The sequence below is a fragment of the Tursiops truncatus genome, chromosome 21 (assembly GCF_011762595.2).
Source record: "Tursiops truncatus isolate mTurTru1 chromosome 21, mTurTru1.mat.Y, whole genome shotgun sequence".
NCBI lineage: Eukaryota > Metazoa > Chordata > Mammalia > Artiodactyla > Delphinidae > Tursiops > Tursiops truncatus.
The window spans coordinates 29401864-29421534 of NC_047054.1; the positions used below are offsets into that span (position 1 = coordinate 29401864).

The window sequence follows — 19671 nt, forward strand, 5'->3', positions numbered from 1 at the left end:
TGTTATTTATAGTTTTCTTTTGTCTTTTAGAGAAAGAAATGTCATCAGTGGAATCACACGAGGAACAATTGTCCCAGTCAGATCCATCCCCGTCACCAAACTCATGTAGTTCCTTTGAGCTAATAGACATGGATGTTGGCAGTTTGTACGAACCCGTTTCTCCTCATTGGTTTTATTGTAAGATAATAGATTCTAAGGAGACATGGATTCCTTTCAACTCTCAGGATTCACAGCAGCTGGAAGAGGCATACGGTTCTGGTAGGGTGAAAGCTATGACTTGTAATAGACAAGGACTTACTGTCATTTCTCTAAAACTATAATATAAAAGTCCTTATAGTGAGTGCTATTAGAAGTAAATTTTAGATCTTTTTCTAGTTGTCTCATAGCATTTTTTTTTTGCTTTACATTTTTTATACTTTCCAAATTTTACTTAATAATCTTTTCTTTTTAACATCTTTATTGGAGTATAATTGCTTTACAATGGTGTGTTAGTTTCTGCTTTATAACATCCTATAGCATTTTTATATAGAAGTTCTGCATTACTATCCAGCCAATTTATAATCAAGAATTTGGTCTGTATCTTGAAAACAGTACCTGTTGTAATTCCTGCATAGTTAACCAATAATGTTTCTTATGTTTCAGTTTCTGTTTATGAAGAGTGTGGTGCGGGCAGTGTCACATTGCAAAAGAATGAATTCTTTCATTTTTCTCTTGTTTTTTCTTCTTTTATGAAACAAGAATGATGCCGGTTACTACTTTATCATCATGATGGTCATTAATTTATCTTTTGGTCCCTTAAACAAAAAATTCAGAAAAGCTTTCTTGTATACATTTTTTTTTTTTTAAGGGACACTCCTATCTCTCCTTAGAAAAAGAAAAAAACAGCGTTGGGTATTATTTTTTTCATGTTTCATTAAAACCAAGAATGATTTTGATGGTTTATAAAGTAGTTTAGCCAAGAAGAAACAGATCATTCGTGTGTTTTATAACATTATTGAGAACATAACTCAGAGTTGTATTTTGGGAGCTTTATTTTGCTATACTATGTACTTCATTTCCCCTTTCCACTCCTTGATAGGAAAAGACTGTGATAGGAGAGTTGTGCCCACTGATGGGGGCAGATACGATGTTCATTTGGGGGAGAGGATGCGGTACGCCGTATACTGGGATGAGCTAGCATCGGAAGTGAGGCGCTGTACCTGGTTTTACAAGGGAGACAAAGATAATAAGTATGTACCATACTCGGAGAGCTTCAGCCAAGTGTTAGAGGTATTCCTGTGACCCTTTTACTCATTTTCTTCGTTGTGTTCTCTTATTTCATAATCTTTTCTTCCTCTTGTGACTTATTCTGTGAATTTACAGAGAGAGTTTGGTTCTATTTGCATCACAGTTCATAGCATTTCTTTTTGCAAGTTAGTTTCAGGATAAAGTAGTTTTATTTTCAAATTTTGAAATACTATGGAAACTGTTACGTATTTAAATTAAAATTTTTTTTCTCTAGTGATCTTTGTGAATATTTAAACTATGACCACAGGATTGGTCTTTTTTGCCTTTTATTTTTCTTGCTCTGAAAATATTCTGAAATTTGCTTTAAATTGGAGTAGGATATTAATATTATTGAACGAAATATATCAAAATGTGAACAATGATTATTTCTAGTCTTGATGATGGAATTGGGACTGATTTTTTTCCTTTGTCCTGTACTATTATCATAATTTTAAAAGAATTTTAAAATAAATTTGACAAATCAAGAGAAAGAACTTTATATGTAATGTAATCCTCATTTTATGGATAATATACATGCATTAACATTACTGAAAGAAATATATCAAAATGTGTACAGCGATTATCTCCAGTCTAGATGATAGAAGTAGAAGTGATTATTTTTTCTTTGTTCTATACTAGTACCTGTTCTCATTTTAAGAGAATTAAAATAAATTTGATAAATTAGAGTAAGATACTCTTATTGTAATTGTTTATCTAGCAGTATTCTTGTTAAAAAGTTCAGTTTTAATAGAAAAACCATTACAGAAATCTAATGAAATGTGTTTTCTTTTAAGGAAACTTACATGCTTGCTGTAACTCTGGATGAATGGAAGAAGAAACTGGAGTCTCCCAACAGAGAAGTTATTATATTGCACAATCCAAAGGTTAGCAAATTAATGCCCTTCTTTAACATTGGGATTAAAGGTTAATTGCATTAGTAAGAACTTAATTGGTTTCTTTTTCTGGGGATTCTTCGTAAGATAAGCTTTGGACATTTTTATATTGCATTCACAGTTATGAAACTTGAAGCTGTGGCTCTTACCATCATTTCCTCATTCAACTCTTACACAGAAGTTTTCTTAGGGAAAATTATGTCGCTGTGATTTAGAAAATCACTGACACGTTATGTGGGCACCTCTTCCAGGTGTAGGGTATGGTTGAAAGATCTGTTAGCCTGATGAATTTTCATTTTCCTTTTTTTTTTTTTAGCTTTACTGAGGTATAATTGACAAAACAGTAAGATATTTAAAGTGTACAACATTAGCCTAATGTATTTTCAGGATTCTCATTTCAAGCTGTAGGAGTTGCATATCAAAACTCCAGTTGAGATTTGACTGTGTTATGTTTTAAAAGACCCGTTTCTACCCCTCAGAATGTATAAATGGAAGTGTCTTTAATGTAGAGTATGTTTATTGCTCTGATCTTTTTTATTTAAGCTTATGGTACATTACCAGCCAATCGCGGGGTCTGATGAATGGGGTTCAACACCCACTGAGCAGGGCCGACCTCGGACAGTGAAGAGAGGGGTTGAGAACATCTCTGTTGACATTCATTGTGGTAATGTTAATCATTCATTTTTTTCCTTATCTTCTGATATACTTATTTGTTTATGATTTAAATCGTGGTCTTTCTCTATGGCTTTAGATTACGTCAAGGCTTAAAAATGGTCTTTAATCAAACGGGCTTATTCTAAGTTAAGATTAGCATTACTTCATCTACTAAGAATCTTAATAGGTATAAAAATCTCTTTTAAAGTTGCTAAGTATATATGGTGGGATGGACAAAATTTGACAGTACTAGTCAGGAGGTCACTAAGTACAAATGAACTGATTTAGTCCTAATTCTAAGAAGTGTGATTCCACCTGCTTGATTATTAATTTATTCCTGGTAACTCCTGAAGGTTTTCAACCAGGGAAAACTATTTTTCAGGGACCTTGATGGTTATCCATTGCTCTCTAGCTAGGGTCATTTATGGTTGGTTTTATAATATATTTAACTGGATTATAAAATTCCTTTCATCTTTCAGAGGAGATGGCTTGTCTCTTGGACAAAGTCGTAGACTTACTGTAATTTGAAAAGATGAGTTTAAAATTTCAGGCTTCAAATACATGTCAGATTTTATTGGTACAACTGATAAACACAGGATAGTAGGTAAAAGTATCCTGTCAATATTAAATTACTTGAATTTGGTAACTGCCCTGTGGTTAAATAAGAGCATATTCTTAGGAAATACATAATAAAATATTAAAGGGTTAAAGAGATGTGATATGTGCCATCTGATAATGTATGCAACCTGCTCCCAAATGGTTCAGAAAAATAAATGTGTGTGAATACACATACACATAGAGAAATAAAGCAAATGTGGTAAATGTTAGTGTTGAATCTGTATAAAAAGTACGTGAGAGTTTCTGTACTGTTCTTTCAAGTTTTCAATAAGATTGCAGTTATTTCAAAATAAAAAGTTGAAAAAACTTGAACAATTTTTTCACTGACTTATTACAAGATAAATAAGAAACAAAGTAACATCACTATATTTTTACTAAGTAGTTAAATATGGGACTATCTGTGTCTTTTAAAATATCTGCTCATATTTTAACTTGCCCGTTTCTATTGTCTACGCATTGTGAATGTTTGATTTTAGAATACATGACTCGTTATATAGAGTAATTTTTCTTTGTAATTTCACTTGTAGGGGAACCTTTACAGATAGATCACTTGGTTTTTGTAGTCCACGGGATCGGACCAGCCTGTGATCTCCGCTTTCGAAGCATTGTACAGTGTGGTAGGTTCGCAAAGCATGTCATATTAGATCATGTAAGGGGACTGTTAGTGCTCCTGTGAGTTGAGATGAAGTGTTGTCTTTAGCCTGTTGTCTTAGCTGCATAATAAGATTTGGAGAGATGAAGACAGGTGGCAAGGTAGTCAAGCTTCCCAGCTTAGACCTAAAGTGCTAGTAAGTTCCTTAGGCTAATAGGTTTATATTCTTAACTAATAATTCTTGAGTGAATAAGCCCTCAAGTCTTATACAATTGTTTTATGATGTGATGGTCCTGTTTATAACCATTCTAAATTTAAAGGGAACCATAAATATATGACCATGAAGATAATATAGTTTAAATGAATAACAGAAGCTTCAACCATTTTTGTAATTCATACTGTGATAAACCTTATGATATTCTAATTGGAATATTTAGGTCATTAGTATAACTTGACTTTGAAAGGCAGTATTCATAGTCTAACTGCCCTAATTTGGGAGTCTGATCCTAATGGCTAATGCTTCTAAGCATAAACCTCCTAGAAGGTTAAGATCGATGCAATATGAATTCCAAACAGCAGTGTATCTTTTAAAAATTTAAAATATGGGGTAAACGTTGTTTATAAGAACCAGAAAGTTAGGATAGGAACCTGACTGCAAGGCCAATTGACATAGTCAAGTGGTTTTTTTAAAAAAATGGAAACAGTTCCCTTGACACGGCAGAAGTTTTGAAGTTACTGTGTGATTTTTTTTTTATATAAAAATGTTTTGTATAGTAATAGCAGTTCTATATTAAAGGAATGTCTTTTCCTACATGCACTGTTAATTTTTTCTTGACTACTCACTCTACTTTTGACTCGAGTCAATAGGTGCTATAAGCAGATATAGATGGATGTAGTATAATTAATTATAAGATCTGTTGCATTTTCACTCTACAAATTGATCGCTTCACCGTTAATGCATTGTTAATTTTCTTTTCTAGTTAATGATTTTCGCAGTGTTTCTTTGAACCTGCTACAGACGCATTTTAAGAAAGCCCAAGAAAATCAGCAGATTGGGAGGGTAGAATTTCTCCCAGTCAACTGGCACAGTCCTCTGCATTCCACTGGTGTGGATGTGTGAGTAGTACTTTACACCTTTGAGTTGCTAACTGTGATTGTAATGTTTTCTGGTCATTGATATGCTTAGGAACATTTCTTCTATAGCTGGTCGTATATATAAAATTTTGTTCAACAGAAAACTTTTTGTACTTCTGTGTCTTTTTCTTAGAGATACATTATTAAGTGCGGACCAGTCCCTTTGTTTAACTAGCTCGGGTTAGGAGTGGGGAGTTGTGTGTATCTTCTTCCAGTATGTTTTACTGGCTCGTTAGTGTTTACTATTACAGTTTTATTATTTCTTTAGCATAAAGCCAAATTCTCCCCATAGTGTATAAGCATTTCCATCTTAAGATGTCAAAAGCCAATCTACCTCAAGATGCACAAAGTATTTTGTTGTTCCTTTTGTGATCACATTTAGATAATATTTGTCCAAATTTGGGGAAAAAAGGAAATTCCCAAATATTAAATTATTGGGTTTTATAACTTGAGGTATAATTGGTGCAATGACTTATAAGTAAGTGATGGCTTTCTTAAGTTGCAAGCTCAGAAGTTCTGTTTGTAAACTTTTTGGTAATGTCAGAGAAGGTTGCCTTATATTAAGGATATTCACTGTGGGCTCGCCAGAAAGAAGTATGTTCATGATGTAGTTCTAGGATAGAACTAGGAGATGCTTCTCTGGTAGATAAAGGAAGTAGCATTGTTTCCATGCTGGTCTTGGAAATGGCTTTTCTGATTCCGTGTCTCTCAGTTCTTAATACCCTATGATTTGAGCATATTCCACGTGCCAAATGCTCCATTGTGGTGTTGCTTTTACTAGGTGTACAGAGTTCACATTCTTTCATATTTGAGCTGATGCTAAGAGGTTACTAGGGGCACATAGCTCTCTCTAAACTACAGAAGATGTTGAAGGTTTGAGGAGTCTTTCTGGGAGCTTTGAGAAAGCTTTATGTGGAAGCTGATTTATACTACGTCAACATTGTTTTCCTTTGCGAGATATGAGTTCTGTTTGTCCTCGGCATCTGGCAGTCTCACCTTCTTTCAGCTTTTAGAAATTCGGCATAGAGAGAGAGAGCTGATTCATTTATCATTTGATTTGTGATCAAAAAACCTTAATGCTGAGAATTCTAGGAAAAGCCTCTTTATCTTTTAAAAAACTTTATTATAGAGAATTTTGTACACAAAAGTAGCATATATAATGAATCTTCATGGATTGATTATGATTACCCAGCCCAACAAGCCTCAACATGTGGCCAGTTCTGCCCCATCCATATCTTCCGTGTACTGCCCATCCCTCCACTCTATTACTTTTGGATAAAATCTTAGACATCATATCATTTCATCTGTTAAATGTTTCAGTTTGTATATCCTTTTAAGGATTAAAAAAATATATATAACACCATTATCACATCTAAAAAAATTCTTAATATCAGCAAATATACAATCAGTATTCAAATTTGTAATTGTCTAATAAATGTCATGATTTATATATACACATACATACATATACATGCACATACACACATAGTTTAAACTGGGATCATAAATTGCAATTAGTTGATGTCTTTTAAGTCTCTTTTAATCTCTTGATTACCTTTCTATCTCTTATTTTCTTGTAATTTATGTCTTGAGGAGGCTGGGTTTTTTGTCTTGCAGCGTTTCTCACACTGAATTTTGCTGGTCACATCCCTTTGGCTTCATTACAAATGTCTGTCTGTCCTCTGTTTCCTGTAAATTGATAGTTATCCCTTGTCTCTTAATTTCTAAGTGTAATTTGGGTAATAACTTAGAGGAGGCTGTGGAATGTATTTAGGTTTTCTGCTTAAAATATCTTCTGTTTTTTTCAGAGATCTGCAGCGAATAACTCTGCCCAGCATTAACCGCCTAAGGCACTTCACCAATGATACAATTCTGGATGTCTTCTTCTACAACAGCCCCACCTACTGTCAGACTATTGTGGACACAGTTGCTTCTGAAATGAACCGATTATATGTACTTTTTCTGCAGAGGAACCCTGATTTCAAAGGGGGCGTATCCATCGCTGGTCATAGTTTAGGTAACGGATTCTTTGTGACCAGAGATGACTATCATATTTTAAGGATAGCTGGGTTTGAAGTACAGTGTCTTTTATCAGTATCAGATTCAGAGGTCTAGAACTGGTCTGTGATGAAGAATTTGGAAGGCGTTGGAAGGGTGGTGGTGGATTGGAAAGAATGACTCCCTACTTCATAGATTTTGCTTCATGGGTAATTGGCTTAATACTTTTTTTGTATGAAAGACAGCTATTTAGTGCTAATGCTTCGAAATTGTCCCTTCTTTCTTCTGTTTTACTTGTAGGTTCACTTATATTGTTCGATATCCTAACAAATCAGAAAGATTCTTTGGGGGATGTTGACAGTAAAAAGGTAATTTAGATGTTCAGATAGGTTCTTTTGTATGCTTTCTTAGTAAGAGTTTTTAGATTTTAGGCTTTTTGTTTTTTGCTTTGTCTCATACCATAATATTTACGTTTATTTTAATTTTAACAGACTTGTAATTATCTCTGTCATTCTTGGATGATAGAAGCAAGATAGTAGTATGCTTCTACAAATATTTGCCACATTCTAAAATAATTATAGGTATCTTATTTTTTCATTATAAATATGCACTACTGATCTGTTATTAGAGTTATAGAATCACTGAGTTGAAATGGAATTTGCATATGAGGAAATGAAGAGTGAATTGGATGCAAATTGATATAGTTTATAGAAATTCTGTTTGAAAGCCATCCTTAAACATTAATAAGAGCTCAGGGAAGGCTTTATTAATGATGATGATGAAGAATACTTTGATACTCATTTATTCACTCATTCATTTATTTAAAAACATACTAGGTTTCAACTGACTGCAAAAACTTAAAGATCAATCACATCTTAATTTATATTTCGTATAAATTACAATTTATTCAAAGTTAAGGTAGGTCTCTGTGGATATCTAACATAGTACTTTCCTTTATTGCAAAGTAATATTAATAAAAATCTGAATGAATTTAGAGAATACGAGCTTTACAATTTAATTTTTAGGATTTGCCAAGTATTTTCATGGATCAAGGAGACACACCGACACTGGAGGAAGATTTGAAGAAACTTCAACTCTCTGAATTCTTTAGTGTCTTTGAGAAGGAGAAAGTAGATAAGGAAGCTCTGGTAAAAATAATCTTTTAAAACTTTGCACTATACCATTTTCAGTATTTTTTTTAATAAATTTATTTTATTTATTTATTTTTGGCTGCGTTGGGTCTTCGTTGCTGCGCGTGGGCTTTCTCTAGTTGCAGAGAGTGGGGCTACTCTTCGCTGCGGTGCACAGGCTTCTCACTGCGGTGGCTTCTCTTGTTGCGGATTATGGACTCTAGGCGCGTGGGCTTCAGTAGTTGTGGCTCGCGGGCTCTAGAGCGCAGGCTCAGTAGTTGTGGTGCATGGGCTTAGTTGTTCCGTGGCATGTGGGATCTTCCCGGGCCAGGGATCGAACCCTTGTCCCCTGCATTGGCAGGCGGATTCTTAACCACTGTGCCACCAGGGAAGTTCCCCATTTTCAGTATTTTTATTGCTTCTTTTCATCGTACTGCTTGCTAAGAGCCTGCCCTTTAGAAACATTTTAGTCATAAATACTTCGTTATCATTAGTAATGCTCTTTAGCCTTATTTGTGTGCTTTTTATCATATAAAGTGATCTTTGCTTTGTGGAGGTTCAGAGTTCCGAGGAGCCATGTTAACAGCAATGGAGCAAAGACTAAAACACAGCAGAGCTCTGAAAACATGAGAGCAGGAATAAATGACCACTAACTTTTCCAACTCTTATTTTCTGTTATACCTTGTAGAGCTCTACTGTGGATATTTGCTTGTTTATTTGTTTTTGTTACCACTAGGGAGTCCTAGTCATGCAAAGCAAAGAACAACAGAGTGTTTAGGCCTTATTCCTCTCAGAGAACAGGGCGTTTACTTACTTATTTTTAGGACATTTAATTGATTTTAATTTGCCGAGAAATAAGAAAGATATTTGATTTTTTATGCTTAGGCTTTATGTACAGACAAAGATCTTCAGGAAATGGGAATTCCCTTAGGACCAAGAAAGAAGATACTAAACTACTTAAGGACCAGAAAAAATTCAATGGTATGTGCTTAATATAGTTTGTAGGATTAAACAGTTTTTTGACTTCCTTGTATCCTTGTGCTTTGTGAGGTGTTTAGTATAGGGAGCTAAGCAATTTTTAAAATTGACCTTTGGCTCTCTTTTCAGAAATTAAACACATTTACTTTATTGATATCTTTAAAAGTGTTATTAGCTTCAGAAGTTTTATTTCCCCTGGACTTCCACCATTCAATTTTTTCCTTTTTTTTTGTTTGTTTTGTAACTGCTTTATTGAAATATAATTCACAACACATACCATAAAATTCACCCTTTTAAAATATACAATTCAGTGGGTTTTAGTATATTTGCAGAGTTGTATAACCATTACCACTATCTAATTCCAGAACATTTCCATCACCGCAGAAAGAAGCATCATATTCATTAGCAGGCACTCCCTATTCCTCCCTCCTGTGAACCACTGATCTGTTTTCTGTCTTCATGTATTTTCTTATTCTGGATATTTCATATAAATGGAGTCATACAATATGTGGCCTTTTGTGACTGGTTCCTTTCACTTAGTATAATGTATTCAAGGTATAACCCCGTTGTAACAGTGCTTATGCACTGAGCATTTTTGGCCACTGATTCCTTTCCATAGTCTAATTAATTATTTTTCAACCTTTTAGCAGGTTGCTCAGTTCTGATTTAAGGCTGATAGAGACATACTACTTGCTTTGGTGAGAAAGGCATAGCACTTCATTGAACTCCTCAGCAATCCCCAACATTCATTCCACAGTGCTCTGTTATCGTTTTCTCTCATGATGGTTGCCTAAAGTTTCAACTGCTACCCAAATGGCTTTGTACAGCTTTCGTTATTTCCGAGCATGTAGGGATATCAATTCATAATTTAAGGCAACTTTTGTTTTCATCAGCTTTAGCTTGTTCTCTGAGAGATTCTTCTTAAAATTGTTGACTACCATTTCAAAACCTTCCCAAGCATCCTTTTAAACCAGTAGAAAACTGTATAATCCTTTGGGTATTTTCACTACATAGCAGTTCCACAGAACTATTTTTTATTCTTTAGGGTATTAATAGACCAACCCCGCAATCACCTGCAGGGGCGAATATGTCTAACATCCCCAAAGAATCGGAGTTCTGCAGTAGTACTAATGGTACTGGAAATGGTGAACATCTGGATGTTGGCATTGGGCAGGTAACAATACTAATTCTCTTTGGTCATTTTATTGTTTGCCGTTGGTATGGTAGGAACAGATGTAACTTTTGTTGTTAATGAGAGATGCTTTTATTTCCTCCTTCCAGGTGCCTGTAAAATACCCCCGGCTCATCTATAAACCAGAAATATTCTTTGCCTTTGGATCTCCCATTGGAATGTTCCTTACTGTCCGAGGCCTAAAAAGAATTGACCCCAACTACAAATTCCCAACATGCAAAGGTTTCTTCAATATTTATCACCCCGTAAGCATTGGACAGCTCTTGTGGTTTTACCTGACTATTAGGGCTTATTGGTAAAGCGCGTACGATATTCTATTGTGTTGATTTACTTTTTTCTATATTATTCTGTAGTAATGAGATAATTTATAATAGTATGAATCTGGAAGTGATGGGGCGGAACAACTACATTTTAAAAAATGAGCTTATAATTATTCTTGCCTGATACATAGCTCCTGAGACTGTCATTATCTTTCTTCATCTTCAGCAGAGGTATTTGTAGCTATTGTTTTTCCTATGTAGTTTGATCCTGTGGCCTATAGGATTGAACCAATGGTGGTCCCAGGAGTAGAATTTGAGCCAATGCTGATCCCGCATCATAAAGGCAGGAAGCGGATGCACTTAGGTAAGTCTTGAATATAGAACCTGATAATTCTAGACCTTCTGGTCAGTGCAAACCGACTGGACCTCATTCACTTTGTTTAGCTGTGTTGAACCCTTTTACCTCTGTAAACCATGTAATGTTCTTTTTCATATGTTTCAGAACTGAGAGAGGGCTTGACCAGGATGAGCATGGACCTTAAGAACAACTTGCTAGGTTCGCTGCGGATGGCCTGGAAGTCTTTTACCAGAGCTCCATACCCTGCCTTACAAGCTTCAGAAACTGCAGAAGAAACTGAAGCAGAACCTGAATCAAGTTCAGAGAAGCCTAGTGGTCAGTGACACTGTACATATTGATTTCCTGCACCAGGCCAGATAAGAGGGACTCCATGGTGTCTGGTTCTTATTCTCCCAGGGTCTTCTTACTTTCTCCTTTTTTATTATGAGTCCTAATGGGCCTTCAGCTCTGCTGGTGTTTTCTGTCATCTAATAGCCACAAATTTTGGAAAAACATTGTTTGTGAGGGAAGATGTCAAGAGAAGCTGAGCATCTAGTAATGAGGCTTTAAACATTCCCCACTTGGGCACTATGGCAGTGCTGCTCAGAGCCTACGCTGTGAAGAACCTTGCTTTTACAGGGGAATGTCTGTGTATTCATGGGTTGGTTTTATTTTCCTGGCTGGGGACTAGCTAGGACACTTTTCCTCTTAATTTCACAGTTAATGTTGCATTCTTTTGCTTTAGTTTTCAATTGCCTAAGGAGTTCTAACCCTGTTTGCATTTAGTTTGTAAACCAAAGGCAAATGGAATTAGCCATTAAAGGTACAGGAAGGAAAAAAGGGATTGGATAAAATCAGTGTGCCTTGAGGAGAAGCTTTAAGGGGATTGAGAGGAGGAACATGAGAGAGAACTTTCTGAGCAGGGTAGCTCAGCCTACGGTAAAGCTGGAGCCTGAGGGAAAGCAAGGACAACCTTGGAGGGCTGGACGCTTTTATATTCTTATTACGGTTCTTCTGTATCCAGATGTTAGCACAGAAGAGAACCTTGTAGCAGTTAAACAAGAAGCTCCCCCCATCCATGTGGGAATGCTGAATGGAGGCCAGCGCATCGACTATGTGCTACAGGAGAAGCCCATTGAAAGTTTTAATGAATATTTATTTGCTTTACAAAGTCATCTATGCTACTGGTAAGTGTTGTTTTTTTAAGTCTACCTTTTTAAAAAATTAATTAACTTATTTATTTTTTTATTTTTATTTTATTTTTGGCTGTGTTGGGTCTTCGTTGCTGCGCGTGGTCTTTCTTTAGTTGCGGCGAGCGGGGGCTACTCTTCGTTGCTGTCACGGGCTTCTCATTGCGGTGGCTTCTCTTGCTGCAGAGCATGGGCTCTAGGCGCGGGCTTCAGTAGTTGTGGCTTACAGGCTCTAGAGCGCAGGCTCAGTAGTTGTGGCACAAGGGCTTAGTTGCTCCACGGCATGTGGGATCTTCTTGGACCAGGGCTCGAACCCGTGTCCTCTGCATTGGCAGGAAGATTCTTAACCACTGCGCCACCAAGGAAGCCCCTAAGTGTTTGTTTTTGTTTTGGAGTTTTTTGGTCTTAATTGTTTGTTAAGATTTCTTCAAATGACATGAGTGTGTTGTTTTGTAATTGTCTGAACAAGAAATCATTCTAATCCCAAATGTACACTGGCCTATCTCCTTTTTCTACATCTATCAAATATCTGTGAAATAATTAAGACTTATTTCACTAAGCATGATATTCTTTAGGTCCATCCACGTTGCTGCAAATGGCAGAATTCCATCTTTTTTTATGGCAGAGTATTATTCCATTGTAATATATACCACATTTTCTTTATTCATTTGTCTGTTGCTGGACACTTAGGTTGCTTCCATATCTTAGTTATTGTGAATAGTGCTGCTATGAACATTGGGGTGCGTGTATTTTTTCAAGTTAGTGTTTTCGTTTTTTCTGGATATATACCCAGGAGTGGAATTGCTGGATCATATGGTGGTTCTATTTTTATTTTTTTGAGGAGCCTCCATACTGTTTTCCACAGTGTCTGCACCATTTCACATTCCCACCAACAATGGACAAGCATTCCCGTTTCTCTACATCCTCGCCAGTGTTGTTATTTTGTGTTCCTTTTTTTTTTTGCGGTACGCGGGCCTCTCACTGTTGTGGCCTCTCCCGTTGTGGAGCACAGGCTCCGGACGCGCAGGCCCAGCGGCCATGGCTCACGGGCCCAGCCGCTCCGCGGCATGCGGGATCTTCCCGGACCGGGGCATGAACCTGCGTCCCCTGCATCACCAGGCAGACTCTCAACCACTGCGCCACCAGGGAAGCCCTGTGTTCCTTTTGATGACAGCCGTTCTGACAGGTGTGAGGTGACATCTCATTGTGGTTTTGATTTGCATTTCCCTGATGATTAGTGATATTGAGCATCTTTTCATGTGCCTGTTATCCATTTATGTGTCTTTCTTGGAAAAATGTCTATTCAGGTCTCCTACCCATTTTTTGATTGGGTTATTTGTTGTTTTTTTTTTGATATTGAGTTTTATGAGCTGTTTATATATTTTGGATATTAACCCCTTATCACATATCATTTGCAAATATTTTCTCCCATCCAGTAGCTTTTCCTTTCATTTTGTTGATGGTTTCCTTTGCTGTGTAAAAGCTTTTAAGTTTAATTAGGTTCCATTTGTTTATTTTTGCTTTTATTTTTTTGCCTTAGGAGACAGATCCAAAAAAATGTTGCTGTGATTTATGTGAAAGAGTGTTCTGCCTATGTTCTCTTCTAGGGGGTTTATGGTCTCCAGTCTTACATTTAGGTCTTTCATCCATTTTGAGTTTAGTTTTGTAAATGGTGTGCAGAAATTTTCTAATCTCATTCGTTTACATGTAGCTGTCCAGTTTTCCCAGCACCACTTGTCAAAGAAACTGTCTTTTCTCCATTTTGCATTCTTGCCTCCTTTGTCATAGATTAATTAACCATAGGTGCATGGGTTTATTTCTGGGCTCTTTATTCTGCTCCATTGATCTATGTGTCTGTTTATGTGCCAGTACTAATCTGTTTTGATAACTGTAGCTTTGTAGTATGGTCTGAAGTCGGGGAGGGTGATATCTCCAGCTTTATTCGTTTTTTCTCAAGACTGTTTTGGCAATATGGGGTCTTTTGTGATTCCATATAGATTTTAGGATTATTTGTTCTAGGTCTGCGAAAAATGTCATGGGTATTTTGGTAGGGATTGCATTAAGTCTGCAGATTGCTTTGGATAGTATGGCCATTTTAACAATATTAATTCTTCCATTCCAAGAGCATAGGATATCTTTCCATTTCTTTGTATCATCTTCAGTTTCCTTCATCAGTGTTTTATAATTTTCAGAGTGTAGGTTTTTCACCTCCTTGGTTAAGTTTATTCCTAGGGTATTTTATTCTTTTTGATGTAATTTTAAATGGGATTTTTTTCTACTTTCTGTTTCTGATAGTTCATCATTAGTGTATAGAAAAGCAATAGATTTCTGTATATTAATCTTGTATCCTGCAACTTTACTGAATTCATTTATTAGTTCTAACAGTTTTTTGGTGGAGGCTTTAGGATTTTCTATATAAAGTATCATGCTATCTGCAAATAGTGACAGTTTTACTTCCTCCCTTCCAATTTGGATGCCTTTCTTTTTTTCTTTTTTTTTTTCCCTGATTGCTGTGGCTAGGACTTCCAATACTATGTTAAATAGAAGGGGCAACATTAGGCATCTTTGTCTTGTTTCTGAATTTGGAGGAAAGGCTTTCAGCTTTTCATTGTTGAATATGACGTTAGCTGTGGGTTTGTCATAAATGGCCTTTGTTATGTTGAGATATGTTCCCTCTATATCAACTTTGATGAGAGTTTTTATCAAGAATGGATGTTGAATTTTATTAAATGCTATTTCTGTGTCCATTAAGGTGATCGTGTGATTTTTGTCCTTTCTTTCGTTGATGTGGTATATCACATTGATTGATTTGTGAATGTTGAACCATCCTTGTGTCCCTGGAATAAATCCCACTTGATCATTGTGTATGATACTTTTTTTATATTGTTGGATTCAGTTTGCTAATATTTTGTTGAGGAGTTGTGCATCTATATTCATCAAAGATATTGGCCTGTAATTTTCTTTTTTTGTATTGTATTGGTCTGGTTTGGGTATCAGGATAATGGTGGCCTCGTAGGATGAATTTGGGAGTATTTCCTCCTCTTCAGTTTTTTGGAATAGTTTAAGGATAGTTGTTTGCTCTTCTTTGTATGTTTGCTAGAATTCCCCTGTGAAGTCAGTTCTGGACTTCTGTTTCCTGAGAGTTTTTTTAAATTACAAATTTAATTTCACTAGTGTTTGGTCTGTTTAAATGGTCTGTTTCTTCTTGATTCAGTCTTGGCAATTTTTATGTTTCTAGAAATTTGTCCATTTCTTCTAGGTTGTCCAATTTGTTGGAATATAACTGTTTATAGTATCCTTTTATGATTTTTTTATATCTCTGTGGTATCGGTTGTAATTTCTCCTTTTTCATTTCTTATTTTGTTTATTTGGGTCCTTTTTCTTTTCTTCTTGGTGAGCCTGTCTAAAGGTTTATCCTTTTTGTTTATCTTTTCAAAAAACCAGCTCTCATTTTCATTGATCTTTTCTATTGCTTTTTTTAATCTCTATTTTATTTATTTCCTTCTCTGATCTTTATTATTTCCTTCCTTATGTTGACTTTGGGCTTTGTTCTTCTTTTTCTAATTCCCTGAGGTGGTAGGTTTGTTTGAGATTTTTCTTATTTCTTGAGGAAGGCCTGTATCACTATAAACTTCCCTCTTAAATCTGCTTTTGCTTCATCCCATAGATTTTGGAGAGTTGTGTTTCCATTTTTATTTGTCTCAAGGTATTTTCTGATTTCCTCTTTGATTTCTTTATTGACCCATCATTTTTTAGTAGCATGTCATTTAGTCTCCATATGCTTGTTCTTTTCCCATTTTCCTTTCTGTAATTGATTTCTAGTTTCATACCATTGTGGTCGGAAAAAAGCTTGATATAATTTCTATCCTCTGAAATTTGTTGAGACTTGTTTTGTGGCCTAACATGTGATCTGTCCTGGAGAACATTTCATGTGCACTTGGAAAAAATGTGTATTCTGCTGTTTTGGAATGTAATGTCCTGTAGATATCTGTTATGTCCAACTAGTCTATTGTGTCATTTAAGGCCACTGTTGCCTTATTGATTTTCTGTCTGGATGATCTGTCCATTGATGAAAATGGAATGTTAAAGTCTCCTACTATTACTGTGTTATTGTCAGTTTCTCCTCATATGTCTGTTACTATTTGCTTTATATATTTAGCTTCCCCTGTCTTGGATGCATATATGGTAACAAATGTTACATCCTGTTCTTGTATTGATCCCTTTATCATTATAGAATGCCCTCCTTTGTCTTTTGTTATAGCCTTTGTTTTAAAGTCTATTTTGTCTGATAGGAATATTGCTGCCCCTGCTTTCTTTTCGTTTCCATTTATAGGAAATACCTTTTCCATTCCCTTATTTTCAGCCTGTGTGTGTCTTTAGCTCTGACGTGAGTCTCCTGGAGGCAGCATATAGATGGGTCTTGTTTTTCATCCAGTCACCCACCCTGTGTCTTTTTTAAAATGTATTTATTTATTTTTGGCTGCGTTGGGTCTTCGTTGCTGTGCATAGGCTTCTCATTGCTTTGGCTTCTTTTGTTGAGAAGCGTGGGCTCTAGGCACGCAAGCTTCAGTAGTTGTGGCACGTGGGCTCAGTAGTTGTGGCTTGCGGGCTCTAGAGTGCAGGCTCAGTAGTTGTGGCGCACGGGCTTAGTTGCTCCGCAGCATGCAGGATCTTCCCGGACCAGGGTTCGAACCCGTGTCCCCTGCATTGGCAGGCGGATTCTTAACCAGTGCGCCACCAGGGAAACCCCACCCTGTGTCTTTTGATTGGAGCATTTAGTCCATTGACATTTAAAGTAATTATTGATAGGTATGTACTTATTGCCATTTTATTACTTGTTTTCCGGTTGTTTCTGTAGTTCTTCTGTATTCATTTCTTCTTTTTTTTCTTCCTTTGTGGTTTAATGATTTTATTTAGCAGTATGCTTGTGTTCCTTACTTTTGTGTGTGTGTGTGTATGTTGTAGTTTTTTGATTTGTGATTACCGTGGGGTTCTTATATGTTGACCTATATCTACTTGTGTTAAACTGGCAGTCATTTAAGTTCAGACATATTCTAAACAACCTACGTGTTTTTACTCCCCTCCCCTGCATTTTGTGGTTTTGATGTTATATTTCACATCTTCACGTTTATCCCTTAACTGTTTATTGTAGTTATAGTTGCTTTTACAGTTTTTTTGTCTTTTAATCTTCATACTGGCTTATTTAAGTGGTTGATCCTCAGTCCTTACTATGTATTTGCCTTTTCTATTGGGATTTCCCCTTTTCTATAGGTTCTTACTTCTTTTCCACTTAGAGAAGACTTTTTAACATTTCTTTTAGAGTAGGTTTAGTATTGATGAACTGTTTCAGTTTTTGCTTGTCTGAGCAGTTCTTTATCTCTTCTTCAATTCTAAATGATAATCTTGTTGGGCAGAGTATCCTGGGTTGCAGGTTTTTCCCTTTCAGGACTTTGAATATATCGTGCCACTCCCTTCTGGCCTGCAGGGTTTCTGCAGAGAGATCAGCTGATAGCCTTATGGGGATCCCCTTGTATATGACTCTTTTTTTCTTGCTGCCTTCAGAAGCCTCTCTTTACCTTTTGCCATTTTAATTGTTATGTCTTGGTGTGAATGTGCTTGGGTTCATCTTGTTTGGGACCCTCTATGCTTCCTGTTCCTGGGTATTTGTTTCCTTCAGATTTGGGAAGTTTTCAGCCACAATTTCCTCAGATACATTTTCAATGCTCTGCTCTCTCTCTTCTCCTTCTGAGACCCCCTATAATGTGAATGTTGGTACATTTAATGTTAGCCCAGAGATCTCTTATACCGTTTTCATTTTTTAAAATCTCTCTTTTCTTTTTGCTGTTCTGATTGGGTGATTTCCATTATTCTATGTTTCAGATCACTTATGTGTTCTTCTGTATCACTCAGTCTGCTATTCAGTCCTTTTAGTGTGTTTTTTTTATTGCAGCTATTGAATTCTTCATTTCTGATTGGGTCTTTTTTATATATTCTAGTTCCTTGTTAAAATTCTCACTATGTTCATTTATTCTTGTCCCTAATTCAGTTAACATTTTTTAATTAACTGTTCTGAATTCTTTATCTGGTAAATTGTTTATTTCTGTTTCATTCTTTTTTCATGGGTTTTCTTTTGCTGTTTCAATTGAGAGCAGTTTGTCTGCCTTTTCATTTTGCTTAACTTTTTCTGTCGCTATGAATTTAGGTGAAACAGTTACCTATTGCAGTCTGAAAGGGGTATTCTTATGTGGGAGCATCCTTATACAGGCTGTGTGTGCCCAGTGCCGTTGATGGGAGAGCAGGATTTGATGACACGGACAGAGTCGTCTTTCCTCAGCTATCACCTTAGTAGGGGGTGGAGCTGGATGTGAGGTGGGACTTCCCCTCTGCTCAGTGGCTGTCACCATGCAGTTGGGGACAGGGTCTGATCCTAAGTTGCTGGAGCCAAAGCCCTGATGGTCCGGCCCAGGCTGGCTCTGTTCCCTTTAGGTGTGTTTCCCAACCTCCCTGCACTGGAACCCTTGCCCCAGAGCTGGGGAGGGCAGACAAAAGTGGGGCCCATGTGGGCTCTCTGCAGACAGAGGTCCAAGCTGTCTGCCATGTGCAGCCTTGGGTGCATGTCCCCTTTGCCCCTCACAGTCGATCACTGCCCCCAGCCTCCCCTGTCTTGTTATGGGGCCACACTGCAGGGCAACTGGGGCCTGTGTGGACTCTTGGCATATGCTGGGGTGTAAGCCGTGGGGTAGGGGCCGCCGTCAGAGTTCTGGGCTTCTTCTGATGCACTGCTTGAGTAAGTACCAACAGTGGCAGCTGACACCCCACCCAGACTCTGCCCCATGCCCGGGTTGCCTGTGCATCCCTTGGCTGTGTTTCTCCCTGTCGTGGCGGCCCTAGATGCTGTGCAGTGGTGCATCGTCATGGAGCTGAGCTGTGCACCCAGGCGGGGAGACCTGGCAGCCACTAGACCAGTCCTCCCACTGTACTCTCCGCCCTGCCTGGGGGCAAGCCAGCACGCACGTGCTCCCACAGCCCTGCTGCCCTCCAGCTAGCCAAGGGGGCTCGTCTCCCCTGATTAGGACCCCAGGACTGGGGCGTTGAATCTGAGGCTCTCACTGCTCACTCCTCAGGGTGGGTCTCCGCCTGTGCATTCTCCCTTTTCCTCTGAGTCCCCTCCCAGGGGCACAGGTCCCAACCTGATCGCTTTCCTTCCCATCCTAAACGATTACATGTGGATCTTTCTTACAGCCTTGGTTGTACAGGAGTGTTTCTGCCAGTTTCCATCCCACATACAGATGTACTTTTGATGTGATTTTTTGGGGGCGAGTTCCACGTCCTCTTACTCTGCCACGTTGATCGATCCCCCTTGCTGTCCATATATCTTCTTTAGTGAATTGTCTGTTGAAATCTTCTGCCCATTTAAAAAATTGGTTTA

General features: G+C 37.3%; 1 protein-coding gene across 4 annotated transcripts in view; it reads left to right on the forward strand.

Moving 5' to 3' along the window:
* DDHD2 (DDHD domain containing 2) overlaps positions 1-19671 on the forward strand; it is a 35839-nt gene that overhangs the window by 1348 nt on the left and 14820 nt on the right. For 2 of the 4 annotated variants that reach the window (XM_073798588.1, XM_019921304.3), the window contains exons 2-16: positions 31-258; positions 1079-1269; positions 2061-2150; positions 2703-2823; positions 3959-4048; positions 5004-5139; positions 6966-7174; positions 7456-7523; positions 8181-8303; positions 9171-9266; positions 10309-10437; positions 10545-10700; positions 10977-11079; positions 11218-11388; positions 12077-12239. In XM_073798588.1, coding sequence (XP_073654689.1) covers positions 39-258; positions 1079-1269; positions 2061-2150; positions 2703-2823; positions 3959-4048; positions 5004-5139; positions 6966-7174; positions 7456-7523; positions 8181-8303; positions 9171-9266; positions 10309-10437; positions 10545-10700; positions 10977-11079; positions 11218-11388; positions 12077-12239 — 2066 coding nt within the window. In that variant the 5' untranslated portion in view covers positions 31-38. Of the gene's footprint in view, positions 1-30; positions 259-1078; positions 1270-2060; positions 2151-2702; positions 2824-3958; positions 4049-5003; positions 5140-6965; positions 7175-7455; positions 7524-8180; positions 8304-9170; positions 9267-10308; positions 10438-10544; positions 10701-10976; positions 11080-11217; positions 11389-12076; positions 12240-19671 lie in introns of those variants that run through there. The other 2 variants (XM_019921305.3, XM_073798589.1) reach the window with 2 other exon arrangements.